Below are 23,771 nucleotides of genomic sequence, written 5' to 3'. Positions count from 1 at the left end.
CGCACACAAAATGATTCCCTCTAGAGCCAACGGGCTGAAAGCCCATCGTCTTCCTTATGAGGAATGTGTACGAGTTACATGTTGCTGTGTCGAATGGTGGGAACACCACCAATAACTGAACATTGCGCGAACTCTTATCGTGTAAATTCTGTGAAAAGTTTTCGATTTCCATTTAAATGATACTTTCACAAAATTAACCCTTAAACGGAGTGGGGAGACGCATTATCAGGTGTTCAACATAAGTTTAACAAAAGAACGACATAAAAGAGAATTAGTGTTGTAAAAAAGTGACCTGGTAAGCGGTACGTTATCCGGGTGACCCACTGACGGGGGTTTGACTGTACTCCATTATATTCAGCTGGCTCGTTTTCTGTCCAAATCACATTCTTCTACTTACCTGAAAAGATACAGAACTTAATTTTTCTGTCTTTTCATTGAGCATTCGTTCGCAATTTTCTCTTCTCATTTATGTGTAGAAATTAAAAAAAAAAATTCTTTATTCCTCACAATCACCTCGATCGGATCATATATTTTGTATCATTATACTGGCATCAAATGACACACAGCTGATATAAGCATGTAGCAATAAATCAAAAAAGGAAAAAAAAAACATTCGCACTGTCTTGAGCAATTTGTTGAAAAGCTTCGAAATGTCGTTGGTTGAATTTTCATCATGATGACGTGATGCTAAAGTTTTGTCTTTGGTTATCCACCACGTTGTCTCTTTTTCTTCTTCTCCTCCACGTTCCCACGATCATTAAGCATGTTGGTGGAGACGCGATTTTTTTTTTTTTTTTTTTGCTTTTTTGCAAGTTGTAGTAAATTGTCATTTTACAGTGATTGTTGCGTTTGCCGTGATTGAGACGAAAGAGAAAAGTCTTGTAAAAAAAACAAGAGAAAACCGACAGCGTTTGTCTCTAATAAGAAGTCTTATTGTTTTTCTTCGAGGAATGAGAGAAGGAGGAAGAGAATTTCTCTTCAAGGATGAATGGGCAAGAATGTGGACGAAGAAGGAGCGTGAGCCACTTTTTCTTGGCTTTCGAATACTGCGAAAGAAACAAAAAAAGATTAATAAAATTCAAATTGAGTTATACTTTGATACATCATGATTTTCCACCCATTAAAACGATGTATAAAGTCTCTGTACGAGAGTTGTTTGATAAGTAAGATAAATTTACGGTGTTCACTTTTCTTTTTTCTGGAAATATTCTATTTTATTTTTTAACATAGTCTTCTTTAAGCTCCGCACACATGTTTTCTCAATGATGTTAAAATTATTTTATCCCGGCAGAAAATTACATTTTCTTCAACTCTTCATTTACAGCGGCAATACTCTCTTCATCTGATGAAAACATTTTTCCACGAAGCGGAACTTTTTCAATATTTAAAGCCGGAAAACTTTTCGTTATCTGAAATCCATAGATTTAGTGGATGAGCGATTTATGCATAGTCTGATTACTGAAATTGGACCATTGCAATGGTGCATCTGTGAGATGGGGCAATGGGGTTGGTTACTTAGGGATTTTGTATGCGTAGATCTGGGCCGTTTCATTTGCAACTGTTCTTTCGAATTTCCCAGAGAAATATGCATAATATTCCACAATTCCTTTAACCAAATTTAAGGCTCTGCTGGAGGTAGTCTATATAGCCACTGCCTTCACCTCTTACTGAAACCAGTCTGAGGCTCTCCTTAAAAGTATTTAAATGCTAATAAATTTCTAGGGTCTCGTGGTTATAATAAATCACTGAATTTATTAATATTTTAATTTTTTCATCTTGAATTAGAAATAGTTTCGTGATACATAATGCATCTGAAGTTTTCTGGATTCATAAAATTTAAAAAATGTATTTCTTTTAGAACAATTCAATTTCAATCCAATTGAAAAAATAAATAAATAAAATAATTTTTTTTATGCAATTAAATAAATTTACGAGTATTTCTGATTTAATGAGCATCAAAAAAGGATGAATACAAGTTATACGTCCACATAAACTTGTGCATGACTATCATTCAGTTTTAACCTGTGTGTCTTTTTTCATTGAAATGTATTTTTTTTCCGATCCATAATATTTTTGAGCTCTCTCAATATTCTCAATAACTTGACGCCTTTGCATATTGTACGAGTATATTATTTCGAATTTGATACCTCATTCGAATCGAAGTCGATTCGAATCGCCCCCCTAAAGCGAAGATTTCAAGTGAGAAACGTATTTTTATATCTACTCACACAAAAACTTCTCAAAGTTACATTCTTATCTCAAATCGGCGTCTACATCTTGGCAAGTAAAAGTTTGCATTTTTCCCATAGAACTTTTGGCGTAATATTACGTCAGGAACATTGGACGGGTTAATAATAATTATATCTTAAAAAACAGAAGGTTTTCACTTCCTCCTCATACATGATGATGTAATTTTTCTAATTCCGCCCTCCCCAAAATGAAATTTGAGTCACATTGTCTCGATGTACATACTTGAGACATCGGTATCACAGTCTTTGTAGATGTCGTTGGAGAGGCTGATGTGGACGTCACGTCTGATGTTGTTCGGTGTGCGCAAGGGCGTATAAAAAGTAGTACTATCGTCTCCACCTTCATCGTCGTTCTCATTATTACTATCTACTTCTAAGTCGTGGTTGACCGTCGTGGTCGCTTGGGACACTATCGAACCGGTCAGGCTCGGCAAGCGTATGTCCAAGTGCGAGCCTTTCTCCGTTACGATCTAATACAAAAGAAACAAAGAACACGAATTATTTTTCAAATTATTTTACAAATGCATAGTAATTCACGAGGACAGCCAATCTATATCAATATTTAAAATCATTCTGGGTGAGCGCAAAACACGTATAGGAAGAGCGGGAGTTATGGAATAGTCGGGTGATATGGAATACTGGGTTTTCTCCACCTTCAGGTATGGCCACCAACTGGAACAGTGATGAACTTCTTTAAAATGTACATTTAGCATCCTTCGATTGTCACCATACTCACGGCTGCTGTAGGAGAGGATTTGTTTTTCCACTTACAGAAATTTACTCAGGCAAATTTTGAAGTGATCATCAGTAATTGGAAGAGAGCCAAAAAATGTAAAACCCAGCGCAATGCAGATCACAAGAGTTGCATCTGCAATTGTTTAATATGCTGTGCGGATTTTCGTAGCTATCTTTGAGGATGATGTCACTCTCCGCTATCCATACGAAGGTTTATAACATCTATCTGATCAGAAGATGAATTCAGGAAAGAAAGAAATTTCAACTGCCCGAAATTACGTCTTCTCACTTACTGTGCTAACTGAGCGTGCTAGACCACTACGTTACAGAGGCAACGAACCACCAATCTTTCCTTAAAGCTCGTGTGCACTGAAGGGGACCGTACATGGACGGCCAGATCTTACTCAGGCCAAAGCTCACAACTGTTGACACTGCCACCAGATGACGACTTATCCAGGGATGATGTCACTCTTCGCCATTCATACGAGTTCTAAGGAAAGATTGAGGTTCGTTACTCTCGTAACATAGTGTTCCAGCACGCTCAACCGACAACTCAGAGGAGGTGGGTTCGATTCCACGAATTCCTTCATTTATTTCATTCCTGAATTATGCTGTAAGGTTTTGGAGACCATACCTACAGAGGGACATAGACTTGGTTGAAGGGGTGCAGAGAAGAGCTACGCGTGTCCTTATTGGCACACAGGGCTTGAGTTATGAAGAAAGACTTCATTTTTTGAATATGTTTACATTGGATGAACGCAGGTGTCGAGGAGATATGATCGAAGTGTTCAAAATTTTCAATGGGATGGATAGGATGGACCATGAACTTTTGGTACACCGCCAATCGACTGCTTTTACAAGGGGACACCAGTATCGGTTGGTGAGGGACAATGAAAGGCTATGGTGTCGCAGGGAATTTTTCTCTAATAGGGTTGTTAATAAATGGAATAGCTTACCCCCGGAGGTAGTAAATTGTAACACAATTGACACGTTTAAAAAGAAGTACGATAAACATGTTGGGGTAAATCGAAAAGCTATCCATTCTTAGAATAAGACAACCATAAGTATTCTTTATGGGCATTGTATAATATTTTATCATGTGTATATATTGTTTGTAATTTGTGTTAATTGCATTTTTAATTGGGTTGCTGTAATTTTGAAACATATGACAACCATATTTTTATGGGCATCTTTTTATCAGCCACCTCGTTGGGCATTTTGCCTGTTGTGGTGTTGTATTTGTATTTGTATTTGTATTATCTTCTCATCAGCCAGCTGTTGAAACCTCCCAGAGATATTTTCCTTCGCGATAAGACGCTGCTACTTTTTTTTCCAGGAAATGTCGGCATTTTTTATAAGGAATACCCTAAAAATATAATCTGAGTAGGGCCAATAACTCTGGCTAGCTTAGATAGTATCGAGGGAGAATCAGTAGGGCTAAAATATATCACTCCAAGACGAAGAGTTTTGGAAGATAGGAGAGAAGAGTCTGGGAATTTAATGTGTATCTTCACTGTTCTGGGGTAGAGCAGAAAGAACGCAACGTGGCTTTCATAAACTGACCACGCCAATCACCACCTCCATCATCAATAAGAATCAAGAATGAAACTTTTATTTTTCATTGTCATGGGCTCATTAGATCTTGTTTTTGATAAATTTTCGTTAGCTTTCTTCATTGAGAGTCAGTCCTATTCCATATCACCCAACTATTTCATATACAGTCGAATACCGTTATAGCGAAAATCTCGTTTTAACGAACACTTTTTTTAATCCCCCAGATAAGTTTACATAGGAAGAATGCAAAAACCTGGAGTTCCTTTATAACGAAATTTCGTTATAATGAAGTGATTTCTCCGGTCTCTTGGGGTTCGTTATAACGGGATTAGACAGTATATCTCCCTCCCCCCCTAAATACTTTATTTCTCGGGCATTATATAAATATATATATATATTTTTTTTCCAAACACCATACATTTGTCAAAAACAAGAATTCAAATATTTTAAATATGCAGGGATTTCAGGTTTCTATGATCTTTTGAATTTGTATAATAGAAGAAATAATTGAAATAAAAATGTAATTAAATAATCTCCCGACAGTCCCCTGTTCTAGTATTTCCAGTGACGATTCTTTTGGGGAAGGAAGGAAGGAAGGAAGGATTCTGGGAGAGATCTCACGTTCTTCATGAAAGAGGGAGAGAGAGATGTCTATAATTATTGCTCTTATCAGAGTTATTTCTTTTTCTTTATTTCTGATGGTTTTGACCTTAATTCCTGGCGAAACATATGCCAAGGGTCATCGGCTGACGACTCACTGTCCGCTGCCGATTGCTCACTCGTGTTTTATGAACTTCCATGGGAAAGACATGGCTCCACCGAAAAAAAATCCGGATCTTTTTTTTTGGCGGGTGAGAAAAAAATCTCAGTTATATTTGCTTGCTGATTCATTACAATAAGTACTACAATAGACGCCTCTTATTAAAATCAATTATAATGTTACCATTCGGGTATTGTTATCAGTTTTGCAAGCTACGAAACTGATCAGTATTTTAAAATGAGAAAAAAAAATCGTTTGTAGTTATCTAGACTTCGGTTTATATTATATTTATTTCCATCGACAGTTTTTTTTTCTTTTTGCATATTTTGAATGTGAGGTTCGAACGAGTATTTTTTCCCCATAACGTATCGCTATCAACATGCAAAACTAGGTAGGAGGTCAGAAGGCTCTTGTTGACAAAAATTTCCGTATTCGGTGGTTCACAATGTCCTAATCTGGTCGTAATATCCGCTATGATCCATGTACAATATAGCGCTCTTCTTTTGCAATTTCTTTCCTTACAATGTAGGCATATGTGAGGTAAAAAAAGTCACTTTCTTCAGTTTATGGTGAGTTTTTTTCAACTGACCACATTCACAGTTCTTTGGTCGAAAAAATTGCACACGGGAATCTATGGTTCAAAACACAAGAAATCTTTTAAAAACTATACTTTGGTGAATAATAAATTTTTGGGATCAAATAAGGGCAGAAACACGTGGTGGTAATGACAGGTTTTATTTGGAATTATACGTAAAGTTTCCCAACTTTTTTGTTCCATCGCCCATTTCTTCAGAAATATTTTTCTCTCATTGCCGCCCCCCCCCCCCCCCGGAACCCATAGGATCATATTCTATACTCGTAGCTTCCCACTTGGAAATTTTGGATATTTCCCACTTTGGAAAACACTTATATAGACGTACAAGACCAGACGCCGATACTTGACCTCGTAAACAGTCCTCCAAAGGAGTTTGTAGGAATTTGGTACATGCTGGAATTTGTACATATTGCCCTGGCGTATTTATGTTGTCAGAGTCATGTATTTTTTCGTGTTACAGTAGCATTGCTATCTGTCTTCCATAATTTGAATTGAAGACGGTAAATGCTTGAATTGCCATGTTATGTAAGTATCGTGTGTTGAAGGTCTACCTGCTCTCTGCGAAGAGACTTTTAGAATTTTTAGCCCGTCCCCAAATAGGAGATGGGCTTAGATTCGCTCCTCAGAGTTGCAAAATCTCAGAAAAACCAACTTCAGCCAATCTCCACTATGCCGTCAACGGGGTTCGAACGCAGATGCTCGCGATGAAAGTCCAGTACGATGCCCACACGACCGCAAACCAGCTGTTACAAGTTTACTGCTGCCTGGTGAGCATAATAGTAACCAATTTTTTGAGTTGTTTTCAAAAGAAGAAAAAAACAAAATAACTTGATGATATATGCGTGTTTTACTTATTTCATCGCAATATGTTTATTTTTTAATTTTCTCATCTTATAGCTAACAACACAGATTAATATGTTTATTATTTACTAACATAAGCTTTTTAAAATGTTTCCCGATTTTTGAATCACCTTTTATTCTGGCTTCTGATCATTTAATGCATTGATAAAATATCTCGATTGATCCGTCTTAAAGTGCTACTTCATCTTTTCAAAACCGGCTGTAATAAGTTTATCGTGTTTTAAGTCACCTGGAATGAGAGAAAAGAGGAGCTCGACTCCTTTACCATCACAGACGAAATATTTCGTCCAAACGCCTGTTGAAGATAGATAGAAATTCAATCAAGTCCTCTCGGTTTTCTTTCCTTTCTCTCTCATCATCGCGAGGCTATAATGCAACCCTATGCACCAAAAAGTTTTTTTTCTCGTTCGTTCTTTTTGAATTCTTGTTAATGAGTTTTTTCCGCACATATAATGTATCTTTCTGCTATGTACATGTAAAAGTGAAAGAGGACACGTAGGGTGAGGGTGAAAGAGAAATCTACTATTATCTCTTTTTCTCTCTCTCTCTCTTATTTATATGTACTCGGTTTTTCCTGTTTTATTTACTTTTCTTCCTTTTCTTTATTTTTTTATTCCTCCTTCTTCTTTAAAACACGCGAACAAAGTTACGAACTATATCACTTATACGTCATCATCCAAATTTGTGGCCGAAAGCTTGTACGTGAGGAGGTTAATTCGATCCCTACATTCGACAGTGAATTCACACTATTGAGATGTTAATCAGTCTAAAATGCATAAATGTCATTTCCACTGGACATATTTAGAACGAAAAAGCAATGTGGAAATGAATTATATCGCACTACTCGAACATTTTTTCTGGGCCACTGAGCAAATGGTCCGGCGGCCGCTGACTTCGGCTTTCGTTAGTGTTAAAGCTATAACAAGACTCTTGGCTTTCCGTGTCTGTTCGGATTGCTTCTAATGGTGTGGAATAAAAGCTTCTTCACGGGTCCGTGCGAGAGAAACAGGCTTCGGTTTTCCAAAGTTTCGCCAAATGTCGTCTTAATCCTTCTCCTTCCTCCCACCTCCGAGACGAAACGTCCACCCCAGCTCCCATCCCAGAACCGAATTTGGCACGAATATGAACCGAATACAACAATAGCGTTAACTATAGCCAACGACAATATCCGCGAAGGGGGACTATTATTCCTCTTTTGATTGTCCACTGCATTCCTATTATTCTCGTCGATTTGTTATTACCCGCCGATGTCATACACGCTTTAAGATAAGTCTCGCGATATTCGTTATTTTTTCCTCTTGAATTTGGAAAAAAAGAATCGAGTTATTGTCGTCACTTTACTCGGAGAAGAGAGGGTTTTTTCGGGAGGAAGAAGAGGGAGATTTCGGCTTCTCTCGCGGAGTTTCCGTCCGTCCGGCAGCATTTTGGCAAGGTTCCATTTTGAAACGCCATTAGCTTATTAGTCGGATGATGTGCAATCCGTCAACGCCATTCCAATTAAGCAAGGCCGAGCAGATGTAATTACATGGATACGGTCAGTGCAAAAACCAGGCAAAAGGTCAGCAATTATCCGCTCGTTGATTGCCCGAAGGTCCATCTCGTGCCCCTTTTCGCCGAATGCGTAACACTAGTTGGCGTATATAATTTTGCCTTCGCTCGCTCTCTCTCCTCTCTCGTACTTTGTTAGTTTTCCAAGTCATTTCCGTTTTACGCTATGATGTGTTATACGCAGTATGTAAAAGGTGAGGAAAACCAGTTTCAAGAACATCTAATAAGACTTTAAACATTTTTCAACTTCCGTTAAGTTGCACGAAACGAAACATTCTACCTCCACTACCTACTTTCATTACCAAGTTTTCTACTACTATACTGTCGATCCCTCTTGGTACGACTTATTTTTACGGTCTCAAATCTAACTATTCTCCATTAAGATTCTATTCTATTAAGATTTATTAAAATATTTTCCCGCTTACAACGTTTTTTCACGACAGTGTTTTGAAAAACGTTATGAGCGAAATACATTACATTAAAGGTTAAGAATTCTGTTTTTACAGCTTTGCGCTCTTTAAAATTTATTTCATGGTGAACATCAGCTTATTATTTTATTCTAGTCTAATTTCGAAAACATTTAGCTGAAGGGAAGGAATAAACATTCAACACACTGAGAAATGGTAACGTAAGTTACTTCATTGGCTGCCAATAAAATAACTATTTTAAAGTAATTTTTCAATGAATCAATGAATTCGCGATCCAACTTAGATACATGAATGTGTGTGAGACGGACTCCTATTTTGAAAGAGCACGCAGATGTTGAACACGATACTTACATAACATGAAAATTCAGGCACTTTTTATTTTCACTTTAAAATATGGAAGGGATGTGGCAGCGCGAGCAAGAACTCGAAATTCTGCAGAGGAATATGTACGAGATGCATGTACGGTTAAATAGTAGTGTCACTTTATCGATTGTGATTCAGGCATTGCAAGAGTAAAGAAATGCGTTTAGGCCATGCATATACTGTATATACGCACACAAACCGTTCCTGCATGCACCGATTGGCTAATGGTTAAGTAGCAGTATTTTTTCTGTAAAATTGAGATCGATTCCTATTAACGTCGAGCATAACTACGAAAAAACAGGCAATAATAATGTAACTAAGAGATGACTGTATATAGCTCTGTTTTTTCTCCTTCAATTATCGAAGAATCACAGAGGTCTGTAATTAAAATTGACGCGTTTTTTACAGCCGAAACTACTGATCAGAAAATTGTAAGGAAAAATAAATGAGAAAAATTGTCCATTAGTTTATGCTGGTCTTTCCCACCTTTTCTACGATTTCTGAATTCAAATATCTCAATGAACAACATTGCACTTAGAAATGTGAAATTTTTTTGTTGTCCTCAGAAGAGACAGTGCAACAACTTTCTTATCGATTGTTAGAGAATAGGGGGGGTGGCTGTATAAAAACAAGTGATTCTTGAGCATATTTTGAGCATTTTTTAAATCAGAACCATACCTCTCCTATTGACGGTAGATGAGATAAAGAGCCAAATGAGGACGTTCAGGATACCCTGTATAATCCACACTAAGAAATTCAGATGAATTTTTTAATGTGTAATCCCCACGGATTACACGTACGAAAACACGATAGTTTAAATAGTTATTCGAGAGAGATAACTGAGAAATTTCAAATATCGCACGCGAATAGAAGAGCGAAAAATAAGAAGAATCATTTGTGTATGTTTTGTTTGGGTAATCCAATATAAAGATATTGTAAATTTTGAAGTTCTTTTTGTGTTATATACTTCGTGAGGCGTAAATGATACACACGCATTTCGCATAATCCGCATAATCACGAAATCATGATTACCTATTATTTCTGCATTTTTTTTCTTTTTTTTTCTGAGTGGTTGGGATGAAATAAATATTTTTAAAAAATAGTTCACAAAAATAAACTTTCAATAGATACAGATGGCGTGATTGGAAAAATGAAAGTGTGTTTTCCTAAAAAAACTAAAAAAAATCAACACCCTTTTTAACTCCTCAAGACATCATCGGTAACGAAGGTGATAACCAGGGTTCAAGGAAAATTCGACACCAACGATTCACTGTCATGCGATTCATCGCTAGGAAAATTTACCGCTATGAAAATTCACCGACCAACTATTCACTGATTGAAAATTCACGGACTAATAATTCGCCGACAACAGTTCGACACGGATCAGTGAGCGAGGAATGACGGAGTGAGTGAATCAGTAAATGATACAGTAGTTCGTGAGTGAGTGATATAGTGGTTTGGTTAGTGTTGGGGAGTGAGCAAACTTGTGAATGAGCGAGTGACAGAGTGAGCAGCCTAGAGATAGAGTAAGTGGCCTAGTGAGCAGCCTAGAGATAGAGTAAGTGGCCTAGTGAGCAGCCTAGAGATAGAGTAAGTGACCTAGTGAGTGAGTGTCATGATGGGAAACAGCAGTAGATTTGATAGACTGAGGGATCTAGTAAGTGGGCGAATGGCAGAATGAGTGACCCAGTGAGTAAGTGGGTGACCTGGTGATTGAGTGCGTGGCAGAGTGAGCGACCAGGAGATTGGGTGTATTACAGAGTGAGCAACCTAGTGAATTAATGATAAAATGAGTGAACTAGGAGAGAGAGTAAGTGAATGACAAATTGCGTTACCTAGTAAGTATGTGAGCACCTAGGGAGCAAGTGAGTGATCTAGTGAGTGAGTGATATAATGAGTGAGTGGTTTAATGAGTGAGTGATATAATGAGTGAGTGGTTTAATGAGTGAGGGGTTTAATGAGTGAGTGATATAATGAGTGAGTGGTTTAATGAGTGAGTGATATAATGAGTGAGTGATATAATGAATGGTTTAGTGAGTGAATGGCAGAGGGAGAGACTCAGTGAGTGAATGATAGAATGAGCTTCCTAATGATTGACTGAGTGACCTTGCGAGTGAGTGAGCTAGCTCTAGTCACAGGCCGGTTTCACTCGTTCATTTATTCACTCATGTCGAACTGATGTCGGTGAATTTTCCGGACACGGATAACCAGAAGTTTGCATGTGTGGATTATACGCCACTGTAGGTCATAGGATGCCATTTTTTCCTCAAATTACTAAAATTCGCATGTGCAGATTATTTCAGAATTTGCTCTTATTGTACATAGCCTAAAATTCTGTGGCGGTACTGAGTGTTCGATATATTTCCTTTTTCTCTATAGCTTATATATCAGACATGACACGATATTTTCGTATCGTAATGTTTCGCACGGACATTTATTATATATTAACTATGTACTTCTTATATCTATTCTTTTTCTCGAGATATGCTTTCTCAGGAAGCAAGTATGCCTCTTTTCTCTTTACCCTTTTATGTATCGCTGCCTTCATAAATAACTATAACAGTCCCTCCCCTCTCCCTTCTGTATTTTAGACACTGTTGACAGATCCCAGTATTTCATCGCAAAGATTTCTATCGTATTCCAAGATATTGGAAACGACCTTACGCTATGCTCACGGATAGCGGGGAAATGGACGGAAGCGACCATCCATCCAGAGAGGAAAATTATAGCTTTTTTCCGGTACTGGATACATTTCAACGTCCTGGAGATAAAAAAAGAAAAGAACTTTGGACTAAAGAGATGAACAAATAACGTCCGAAGCACAGAGAAAATTAAATGTGTCGTCTCTCTCTCCCCCCCCCCCCCTCCTCTTTAGCGAGACATATGCCCCATTTAAGTTATGAGGAGCAGAGAGAAAGAGAGATGAATGGCCTGCAGCACTATAAAAACAAAGACGGCTATCAAACGGGACTGACGGATGATATTGAAACAAAAGAGGAATTCCTATAAATATTTCAGAAACAGAAGAGATTTCTGCATCCTACATTCATTAAGTTTATTCATTTGTTTTAAAATCGAATAATTCTCTCTCTCTCTCTCTATATATGAATGTCATCTTTTCTTTTCTCCCTGAGAGACGTCTGAAGAGGTCTTGTTTTTTCGTTTTCGTCTGTTTCTTGGCACAAAAATATGACATTTGGTTTCTGTCTAAAGATTCAATAAGGCCAGATGTATACATTAGACGTTGTTTGTTGAAATCACGGATAATGTTATCATTCGGGTATTGTTATCCCCTTTCGCTAAGTACGGAACATGCTGAATCATAACACGAAAAAAAACACGTTTGTAGTTATCAGGACTTTGGTTTATGTTATCAATTTTTTGTTTTCGTATTTGTTTTTTTTTTCTTTTTTTTTCCTTTTGAACCAATTATTTTTTTACTAAAAAATTATTGTTATCAATTTTCTAGACTCAGTGGTTCCCGGAATGGGCAATATCGCTCCCTGGAGGGCGATAGAAGTGTCCAGGAGGCGGTAGAAGCTTCAGGTCTATTATAGGATCCTATGAATTGCAGGTGATGAGAACGAAATATTTTTTGAAGAAGGGGATGAGGCGATGGAACAAAAAGTTTCGGAAATTGTGCTGGACTATGTAGAATGTCAGAAGGCTTCCTTCTTAGAGAGTAATAATAATGCATATCTTTAGTCTGTGGTAGAGATAATATGTATCTTAATATGTATAGATAATTTTATGACTTCCTTATTGGCAAAATTTTCGTACTCAGTTCACGATGGGACCGTGATAGCCGCTATCATTCCACGTACGTGTAGCAATGCCTTTTCTATAGTGCAGTGGTTCTCAAAGTTTTTAGTTTAAAAATGAGCTTCCTCTTCTGAGGTTTCTATGCATGGGTCGTTTCACTATAGATCCCCGGGTTAAGTGATGTTGTGGTACCCTATACTTAGCTGAAAGTAACCGTAATAGCTTACATTTACCCTCGAAAATGACAATACCAGATCTCATCATGTAGGCTCCATGGACATGAGGACTCTATAGGCCATTGCCACATGGGCCCGCGGGTAAAGATGGCTCTGGTTCTATGGACAGCTCTTCTGGATTGTAAAAATAGTCATATTTTTTCTCACCATTTTTCACTTTGGATGCTTCATTTCTTCACGGTTCTCCGTGGGCCTTCTTCACTTCATGTCGTGGCTACCCTTTCATCTAATTTTCACCCATGTCCCCTTCAAAATGTGTCAGGATCACAAGGTGGTCATATGGCTCCTGGTTACTGGAGTCCGTACCACTGCTACGGTTAAGGAATCTACGTAAATAAGGTAAAGAAAAGTTCCTTTCTTCAGTTCATGGTCAGTTTCTTCCAACTGACCACGCTCGCAGCTCCTCGGCCGGAAGACTTTTCATAAGGGAATGTATTGAACACGTACCGTACACATTACAAGAAGTATCGTGATTCGTAAAGGTATTAGACAGTTTCATCCCAACCCCTCACTATTTCTGAATAAAAGATAGGTTATTAGCATAGGAGGGGTCTTGATTCAAAACTACTGAAAAAATGCACAATTTCATATTTAAATTTATAACAGCTTTAATATATACACACAGGATAATATAACAGGTTTTTAATATTTTAAAACCTGTTATGTTGGAAAGAAAACGAAGTTATCCCGTCCTACCAAACGCAACATATTGTCATCGTACTTATAACTGGGATTTTCTCGGCTATTGTTATCAGAAACCCTCCAAGTCCCAGTGTGATCACATTAAGCGGCGTGCACTGTATATTTTTTATTCTGTAACATCATTTATCTCTAGCTGAGAACAATTCACTGTATGCGACCTATTTTATTATGCCAACCATTTTTTTCTCACAGAAGAAATTTATTATGGCGGATGAATTTATTGGTGTTTTTATATGCATATAACGTCGAGTTAGTTTTGATTATATGTCACAGCTCTTAGAGAAACGAGAAAAATTGGAAGAAGAATGCGATCCAAAAAAAATCGTTTTTGGCACTTACTTTTTCGTTCATGGCATAAAGTTTTGTGGTAATGTCCCTTGAGAGTAATAGGGAAAGGACATTGGATAAGTAGGTTTCTTTGATCAGAAGATATTCCAAGCTCTGCCGTGTCCAGAAAATGTAGCGGCAAGGAGACGCGGCTATGATGGACACCTAGAATGATATAAATAGACACATACGGAAATCCATGATAAAAAAATATATATATCTGGGGGTAAAATAAAAAACTTTTTCACAGTGACGAATAATCGTTTACATTACTGAAATAAATAAATAAATAAAGAGGTACACATAAAAAAAAAGTTTCCTCGTGGAAACTGTTTAACCTCCTCTTTGTGGTTTTCAGTTGAACCAGTGCCAAGACATGTTTATAAAGTGACTGATATTTCAAAAGGACCTCTGGATTTCATCATAAATGACCATAGAGAATAATATAAAAGCTTCGACAAAAATAAAACAAGATTCCTTTTACCCTATTCTTGAATAGACTTTTATTTCTCTCCAGTCGAAAATATCGGGGAATAAAATTCATTTTATTTATTGGCTATTTTTTTTTCCCCATCTCCGTATTGACGTAACATTTAGCAGTGAAATTTTCAATTTCTTTCCCTAATATCTCGAGCAATAAAATGATTTCATAAATAGCCATTAAAACGTTGCACTCTCTCGTGTTAGTTCACCTTCATCAAGTGGTGACTGATCTTTTTCTTTGAATCTTAACCCTTAAGTGCGTAGTTTTGCATATTTTCAAGTATTACGTCAGCAAATTTTTAGCCATTTTTGACCCTTTCCCCTCGTCAGCAAAAGTCAGCAAAACTCTGACCTCCCCTTGTCAGCAAAATTTCGTCAGCACTGCCCCCTAAATCCTAACGCATATTGTTGGGATCAGAAACGTACGCGGCAGGGTCATGGGGGGCTCGTACTCCTTCCCCCGAAACGAAAAAAAATTTTTAATGCAAAAAAAATTTTTTAAAAAGTAAAATTTCGAAAGAAAATACCTTTATATAATCAATTTCTGTTAATTTCAATGCTATTTGAAGGGTAAGAACTCAAAATTTCTCTTTAAGAAATTCATTGCGACCCACCCTCTAAGCCATATAGGGTAAGCCCAGACCGAATTTGGCCTTGAAGGTTATCTGATATAGCTTGCACCCTCAAACCTAATTTTGTAAAAATGAACTAAGCGGCATGGGTCATTACAAATCGCTTAAATGACCTGTGGCACAATTCCAGAGTATTTAAGTGGTCCGTGGCACATTTTCAGATCACTGAAGTAGGCCTCAAAGATCACTTAAGTAACCCGCGACACGGTTCCAGAACACTTAAATGATTCGTGGAACATTTAGAGATCCCTTGAGTGACATGTGGCACAATTTTAGAACACTTAAGTGGCCTCCAGTGCGGTTCCACATCGCTCAAGTTACCCGCGGAACACTTCCAGATTACCTAAGTGATCCGTGCCATAATTACGGATCACTTGAGTGATACGTAGCACAGTTCCAGAGCACTTAAGCGGCCCGGATACATTTCCAGAGCACTTAAGCGGCCCGGATACATTTCCAGAGCACTTGAAGGATCCGCGAAACATTTAGAGATCATTAAAGCGGCTCTGTAGGGGCTGTTTTCAATAGGGAGAACGTTAGTTCAGATGACCAATAACTATCGAAAAGTTTTTTCCGTTTTTGGAGCACCGAATAAAATGCCATTAAGAATATTTCATATTTTCATCAAGGGTGGTTGATGACGTAAGCATCATCCAAACCCCCTCCCCGTCATCAAAAGTCAGTAAATCGGAAATCCCCCTCCCCCCCAATCGATGCTGACGTAATACTTGAATGACCCTTATGTGTAACATTGACACATTGATTATTGCAGCCAGTTTGAAGATATTAGAATTCAAAATCGCCTTTACACATAAAGTGACGTGATATTCTTTCCATTTGATATTATGAGAGAGAGAGAGAGGGGAGAGAGAGAATTTGTTTTTATATATATGTATATTACAAAATTAATGACAATAACTCTGTTTTTCAGAGCATGTTTGGCTGATTTCACTAATTTGTTAAAATGTTTTGTTTGCATTTCCTTTTACCCTGAAGTTTCTGACACGAATTTTTTTTTTATTACTAATGTTTGAATCACAAAGAAGGTATTTATACAGGTTGATTCGGAGAAATATCGCCAAACTGAAAGGGCAATTCAGGCATACGATAACAATCCAAAATCGCGTAGAAACATAGGTGCGCAAACGCCATCCGGAGCCGCTACAGGGAGGTGTTGGCTTCACACATTTTTAAAGCAATCCCGAACTCAGTAAGCATGAAGTCACAGTTCAGACGACATAAATACATAAATACGTTAGAGCCACACATACGCTCAGAACACACATTCCGGCCATGTACCGTTTCATTAGAAATTCCACATGAAATGCATGCTTGCTACTACTTAACTGTATATGCAGCTCTGAACACAGCTTCAGCAAGGGCAGAAGCCGAAGACAGCGTCGATAGGGTACTCTCCCAGGAAATAGAAGAATTAGAAGACGAAGAATACGACACAGAGGGAGAGCAATCGGAGAGAGAAGAAGCGGTCGAAATATGGGAAGACTCTGACTCTGACTTCAAATAGAATGATCCAGTGAAAGAGTAATCAAGAAACAAAGTCCCAATGATCAGTGTTTAAACTGTGAAGCACCCAACCAAAAGCTGAGGAGCTTTTGAATAATCGAACAACCCCCTCCCCTCATGCTGAAGGACCTGGCACCTGGTTGGACCAATGTGACACGAAGGGCTCACACTAGCCAACAAGGGAAGACATGGGTCCAGGACCTGGCGCTTGGCCACAGAGAGGAACAGGGGGCTCGGGCTCAATAAAGCTGGAAAGGACATCAGAACAGCTCATCGGAATAAATTGTATAATAGAAATATTTAAATCTGTATATACTACTTTTTTTTTTTTTTTTTTTAATAATGTGTTTTTATATTCAATGTTCATGTATTTTATATTTTATATGCATAATAAAGCACCCGACATCGCCCAGCCCCTCATCCGGGCAATGGCTAAAATTGACAATGGTCGATAGAGCCTGGGCGGTGCACGGAATGAAATGAAATGTATATGCAGCTCGTACACATTACTCTGAGGAACTTCTAACAAATCGATACATGCCGGAATGTGCGTTCTGAGTGTATGTGTGCTCCTCCCTCCCCCCGACATATTTATGTTATCAGCATTGTGCGAATCCATGCTCGCTGAGTTCGGGATCGCTTCAAAAGTTTGTGACGCAACAGATCCCTGTAGCGGCCCCGGATGGCATTTGCGCACCTATGTTCCTATAAGATTTTGGATTTTTATCGTATGTCTTGACTGCCTTTTCAGTTTGTCAATGTTCTTCTGAATCGCCCTTTATACAGGGTGCATAACTGCCAGCATGCATCGCATTTTACTGGTGAACCAGTGATCCTAGAGGCACACTTTCAATTAACAAAAGTATCCAAATAACGTGAAGAACTTAGATGCATCATCCATATTGCATTCATATTGCGAGTTATATAGTTATTAAAATAAAAAAAATAACTTTTTATACGGACACCTTGTGCTCAAAAACTCAATAATAAAGTTGTTTCCCTGTCTCCTCCGATACCAAAAAAATGAATAAATTATTATAATCCACCTTTCTAATTTCTAAGTGCAAGAATTAGACTTAGTCAATGAAACAGATATTTTCTGGACATTATGCCGAAGTGAACTCGGAAAAAAAATTCATCTGGTCTCTGCCGAGATTGGAATTCAGACCCTCTCGCAAACCGGGAAAGCATGCTGTCCTCTACAATAAGGAAGGCAGTATCGTGTCTTCAGTGGTGTAGATGATAGTATGCCTGTTCAGTTCGCAAGAGGGCCCAGGTGCGAGTCCCGGCGAAAGACCAGATGATTTTTCTTTCCAATTTCATCTCGGCATAATATCCAGAAAATATCCGTTTCCTTGATATATTGGGATGAGAAAATAAAAGTGAGGAAAAGCCGTCAATTAAGCTACGTGTCTATTCGCTGAGATATTTCAATTCAAAAATAGAGAAAAGTCGGGGGGGGGGGCAAGATAAATGCGGTTGAAACGCTCTACACGTTATTCAGATACTTTTTCTAATTGGAAGAAGTATGACTTGTTAGGATCAACGGTTCGCCAGTGAAATGCGGTGCGTGCTGGTAGTTATGCACCCCGTATTTGGAAAGTACCATATTTTTTTAATACATTTATTTTATGGGTGATTTTTGAAGCTTTATACGGACTCTTTAAGGACCTGTATAAGCAGTACAGTTTGAGATAGATTCTTTTAAATGATCTTTCAGGCTTTATATACGTGTGAGTAATTATGAAAAAAATTATTAGTTGAAAAAAAAATCATGCATTTGAGGTTTAAGCCGTAATTATGAATTTCTAAGAAAATAGTCATATTATACATGACACATTAATTTTCAGCCAAACAAGAGCTTATTTGAGGAAATATATTATTAATTTTGGAAAAAACGATTATTTTTGATTGATTATAGAAAAAAATCTCATCTGCTCGAGATGGATACAAGAAATTTCACGGACTACAAGGTTAACGTTATAATCAATCAAAACGAAGAACATCATCGGTTTTCGACATAACACCGAAAACAAGACCTATTGTAGAAATACAGTGTTGAGTCGATCTACAAGAGTTATCCAAGTCATCTCTTTTCCATAGCGGTGCTTACGTTAAAAAAAAAACAATTTTGGGGACATGAGGTGCTTACACAATACTTTGATGTCTGTGTCGGATGGGGACCGGGGCACGTCTGGTAGTAAAGTAAAGTAAATAAAGGTGCTTCTTTTTACACAGATTCACGCCTATTTTAATTTTTGTTCAAAAATACATATTCTCCAATTTTTCGACCATGAACATTACGTCGTAAGTATCAATAAATTAAAATTTAAAATTTCCTGAATCGAACAATTAGCAAGAATTGCTTGAAAATATTTTCTCGTGAAAACAGTAATTAGTACATGGAAATTAAAATTTTATGCTGGAAAGTTTCAATGCTTACGCATATCATTTTCTTTTTTTTGACCGATGGTTTTTCCAGTGCGGTGCTTACCTTAAAACAGTGGTTTCCAAAACTTTGGATCGCGTTTCCTTTGGCGGAGGGGATGATGGGGTGTGCGAATGAACTAGTACAGGGGTCACGAGACAATTTTTTATACTAAAAAGTCTTGACAAGAAATTTATTTCTATCTTTTGCAATGTAAAATAAAAATATATCTGGCGAATATAATGCCTTAACTCTTAACTGAGCCGTTTTACATAGATGGTAATACGTGTATATTATATTCTACATCTGCAACAATCAATACATATCAATCAATCAACTCTTTCCGCGGCATAATAGAAACCATTAAATAAGGTTTTTTTATATATATATATAGAAAAAAAAAAGTTCAAATCTTTATCGATAGAGAACGCTGCACAAAATCACTGGAAATATAGTCACAACTTACTTATAAGAAATATAAGTAAGTCGTGCGACTAACAGCTCATTTCTCAATTTTCTGTTGCTGGCGTTTACATAAGTTTTTCATTGCGATGTGGACATTGGTGGATAAACCACTATTGGTGAAGTTATTTTACATTAGCCGCGAATCGCCGGATGAAGCTTCATAAACGATAGTATAAAGAGAAATGAGAGGGTTTAGTTAGAATGTTGGAAGTGTCAATATTAAAAAACCCCTGGAGGATTTTGAAAAGAAAAGTTAAACGAGAAATAAGTCTGAGAGAGAGAGCGGTTGGATATTGAGTTGGCACTTGAGCTCCGATATAGAGACAGACGAAGACCAACAGTTAAAAATGAAGCGAGTCGACTTATTTTGGGTAGATTCTAATTTGTCTATGTTGGTTTGGGTATGTTGGTCCCAAGCTTCACAGGCCTAAGAGAGAAGAGGGACAATATATGTCTGGTAGCATAGGTGACGAACATGACGGGTGAAGTTTTTCAGATTACGAAGAAGGTAAAAGAGTTTTTGGAGACATTCATTAAGAATATAATCAACGTGATGATTCCAGCGGAAATCGGAAGAGATTATTATGCCCAGGCATTTATACAATGGGAAACCTAAGAGATCAAAGAATTGCTTATCGAGTAGGGGAAATCGAGGGGAATTCTTTTACGGGTAACTTTCATGAAAACTGTTTTTGAGGAGTTTAGGGGCAAATTCCAGGTTGAGCACCATTCGAAAATAATGTTAAGGTTGTGTTGGAGAGATGGTCGGAAAGATGACGCAATCACCAGCGAAGAGTCTGATGTCGATTAGGTCATTTATATAAATTAGAAATAGTAACGGCGAGAGGACTGAACCCTGGGGTGTACCAGACTTGACATGAAGAAATGGATAGTTCTGGCCCTTGAAAGAGACAAACTGGATACGGTTAATGAGGAAGGCTTCCACCCATTTAAGCAGTTGAACATTTAGACCAAGATTTGGGAGTTTTAGGAGAAGTTTATTGTGGGGGAGCACCCTGTCAAATGGTTTAGAAAAATCTAGGAAAATGATATCAGATTGAAGGTTTCTGCCAATGGTGTCTGATAAGTCATGTATGAAAGTGTTAACTGGGTAGATACAGATAACGATGATCTAAATCCATGAATCCATGAGAAATCTAAAAAGGTAATTTTGTGGTCGGAATAGCCATCAAAAATAGAAAAATGAAAAACCGAAGTTTTGTTGGAAACCGCAATTAGGTCTAATGTGGAGCTTGAGTGATTGGATATTCTTGTAGGCTCCAAGATGGTTTGGACGAGGTTAAGTTTGAGGAAAATTTCGAGAACTCTATTGTTAATACCATGGTTTCCCCAGAGGAACTGCATTTTATGCCAATCTACACCGGGTAGATTCAAATCACCGGCTAAAATTAGAAGATGTGAATTATGAAATTGGTCTAGAATTTGTTTCAAGTTCAATGAAGTAGTGAGGGTCCGAGGCAGGGAGTATGTAAAGGGAAAAAATTGCAATGATAGTGCAGTTGGGGGTGATGCCATTCGGCACCGACAATTTCAATATTTGATTCAAGAGGAATTTCAGTTAGGAGGATAGAACTGTCGAAAGCAAGGGCAACGCCCCCTCCACGGGTATTTCTATCTTTACGAAAGGCAGAGAAATTTGGTGGTAGGAATGGGTCATTTAATTTATGGGTCACCCTGTGGTTTATTGATAGTAGTAATGTAATTTATTGGGGGGGGGTAGTCCATAATTTTATATATTTTATGCTTTTATGCATATTGCTAAATCGACATTTGAAACTAGATATCTCTGCAGTCAATTTGGTTATTTCGATTTTTTTTTTTCGAATGGGCAAAGCAGCTATATTCATGCGATAAAGAAAAAGAGGACAGAAAGTAAGCACCATACACACCGGGAAATTCCGGTTCATCACGACATATTTTTCAACTTCCGAATTTCCATTTGTCAAAGTTCCGTCGTAGCGTCAATTTGTAAATGAAAATGTGAGATTCTTTTTATAGGTTTCCCCCCAAATGTGCAGGGGAAAAGAATCGAAGGAATCTCATTGAGGTCACTTCGTGAATAAGTGATTACAGCCTCGTGATTTTGGGAAGGGCCAACTCCCAGCTAAAAACATGGTCATTACTACCCCCGGCATTTTTCATCTTTCTCTTCTCCCTCTCTCTTTTTTAGATATCACGCTATTATTCTTTGCATATATATATATATATATATATATAATTCTCCTCTTTTCTCCATTTTTCTTTTATTATTTCTTATCTCGGGAATTATAAAGCACGGCAAGAAAATTCGACGGAAGGTTTTTAATCCGATAACTACAGAACTGCTGGTCGTTGCACGCGACGGTTTCTAGATAAAATGAATTAGTATTTTAAAAAGAGTTTGGAATGCTTATTACGCATTGTTTTGCGAAAAAAAAAAAGATTGATTTTTAATATTTAACTCGGCAAAGAGTTGATTAAGTGATATTGGAAAGAGGAAAATTCTCCTTAAAAAAGGCAAAAATTTAACGTCTGAGTGAGAAAGAAATATTAATGAGGAGAAAATATTTTTAGGTGATTAGAAATCGGTGAAAAGCTTTGTTATGTTTAAATAGTATTATTTCAGATTTAGTTCTTGAGCTTTCGTATTTTAGCGCCTGGGAGAAAGTTTTTGTACATTATCATATGGTGCGCTAAGAAGCCAACTTTACTAATACTTAATGATCTTTGATAAATAATGGAAATATTTTATTCATATCTGAATCAAGCAAGTATTTTCTCAAAATGAAAAAAAATATATATTATTAAAAAACAGAAATTAAATCAATTTTTTAAATTTTTTAATTGATTTTAAATTAATGAAAAGAATTGAAAATAGTTTCCACTACGCTAAACGGCATTTGTCTTCGAAAATGTTGTTATGTAACCATACACTAACAAGGTGTTAAGCGAGATGACTCGCTCCGATGGATATTTTATATTATGCTATAAGATTTCGTTTTGTTTTGTCGTTGTATTCCATGTGCTAGGTAGGAAACAAAGTTTTTGAAAGAAATTTATTGTTTGTAAAAAAAAGGATACAGGAAAAGAAAGCAAGAAATACAGTATCTTTTCGGAAGAAAGTCATAGAAAAGATTATTCCGCGGTGATCCCGCCAGACAGATAATATGACCTTCTTGTGTGTCAGTGGACGTGTGGCGTTTTTTTTTTTTTTTTTTTTTTTTTTGCCCTCGCACCGGGAAATTTCCAGCTGGATTGTGGAGAGAAAATTCACCACATGGGATTCGTAATCACCACAAAATCTGTTAATCGCGACCATATCCAATTGGCCCGGGAAAAAATATATTGTTATATGTTGTATGTTTGTTAATTTTTTCTGCTTTTTTTCTTTTTGACTCAAAATAAAGTGTTCCGGTCTCCGCCACGAAGCTAGGCTAGAAGCGATCTCAGCAATGGGATAAGTCCAGTGCCAAAGTTCTGGTGTTCATTCGTTCATTTATATGTATCCATCGCAGACATGATGGAAATATGTGTACACACCGTAACACATATTGTAATACATAATTATAAACTACGGCTTATGTATTATTAAAATCTTCGTCACTTTCATATTCTTCTTGTATCATTATGAAAGAAATTTTGTCATGCAAAATATGGAAAACAAGTATTTGTTTTAACACTTTAATTGCGTGGAAACTTTTCCAATGAAGCAAGTTTGATTCACAAGAATGCCAAAATACAATAATGAAAATTAACTTTAATTAATTAAAAGAGTAAATTAACAATGTAATGCGTGAATTTCTAAACCATGTCATTGGATTATACATATGATGTGCATTATCATGTTTGTATCATTTGATGTGCGATTGATATAGCGTTCTATTCGTGATCAAATCAAACTTTATCGTTTGCGCTTCTTTTGTTCATTGAACATGTGCTTCTCCCTTTGGACGAGCATCTGTGTCTGCTGTAGAGGCCAACGTACCGGAGCCTGTTGTCCAGATTGTGATTTCGGCGAGAAAATAACTGAAACGAACATCTTGAATAACCGAGGCAACGGTAAACCTATAGAATGCTTCCAAGAGACCTTCAAATGCACTTAGGGAGTGTCACGTCTTT

The 23,771-nt window shown here is 37.3% G+C and overlaps 1 protein-coding gene across 1 annotated transcript in view; it reads right to left on the bottom strand.

Annotated features, from left to right (window-relative positions):
• Window positions 1-808: 808 nt before the first annotated feature.
• Window positions 809-23,771, bottom strand: part of LOC149076531 (popeye domain-containing protein 3-like) — a 72,159-nt gene continuing 49,196 nt past the window's right edge. The window contains exons 6-8 of the mRNA XM_089244114.1: window positions 14,133-14,285; window positions 2,473-2,719; window positions 809-1,046 (exon numbers count right to left, since the gene is read on the bottom strand). Coding sequence (XP_089100240.1) covers window positions 979-1,046; window positions 2,473-2,719; window positions 14,133-14,285 — 468 coding nt within the window. The 3' untranslated portion in view covers window positions 809-978. The remainder of the gene's footprint in view (window positions 1,047-2,472; window positions 2,720-14,132; window positions 14,286-23,771) is intronic.

This window comes from Pholcus phalangioides, unplaced genomic scaffold (assembly GCF_987345545.1).
Source record: "Pholcus phalangioides strain wild (caught in Gottingen) unplaced genomic scaffold, Ppha-v1.0 ptg000015l_1, whole genome shotgun sequence".
Lineage (NCBI taxonomy): Eukaryota > Metazoa > Arthropoda > Arachnida > Araneae > Pholcidae > Pholcus > Pholcus phalangioides.
Note: the sequence above shows the minus strand (reverse complement) of the source record. Positions and strands in the feature narration are given on the sequence as shown.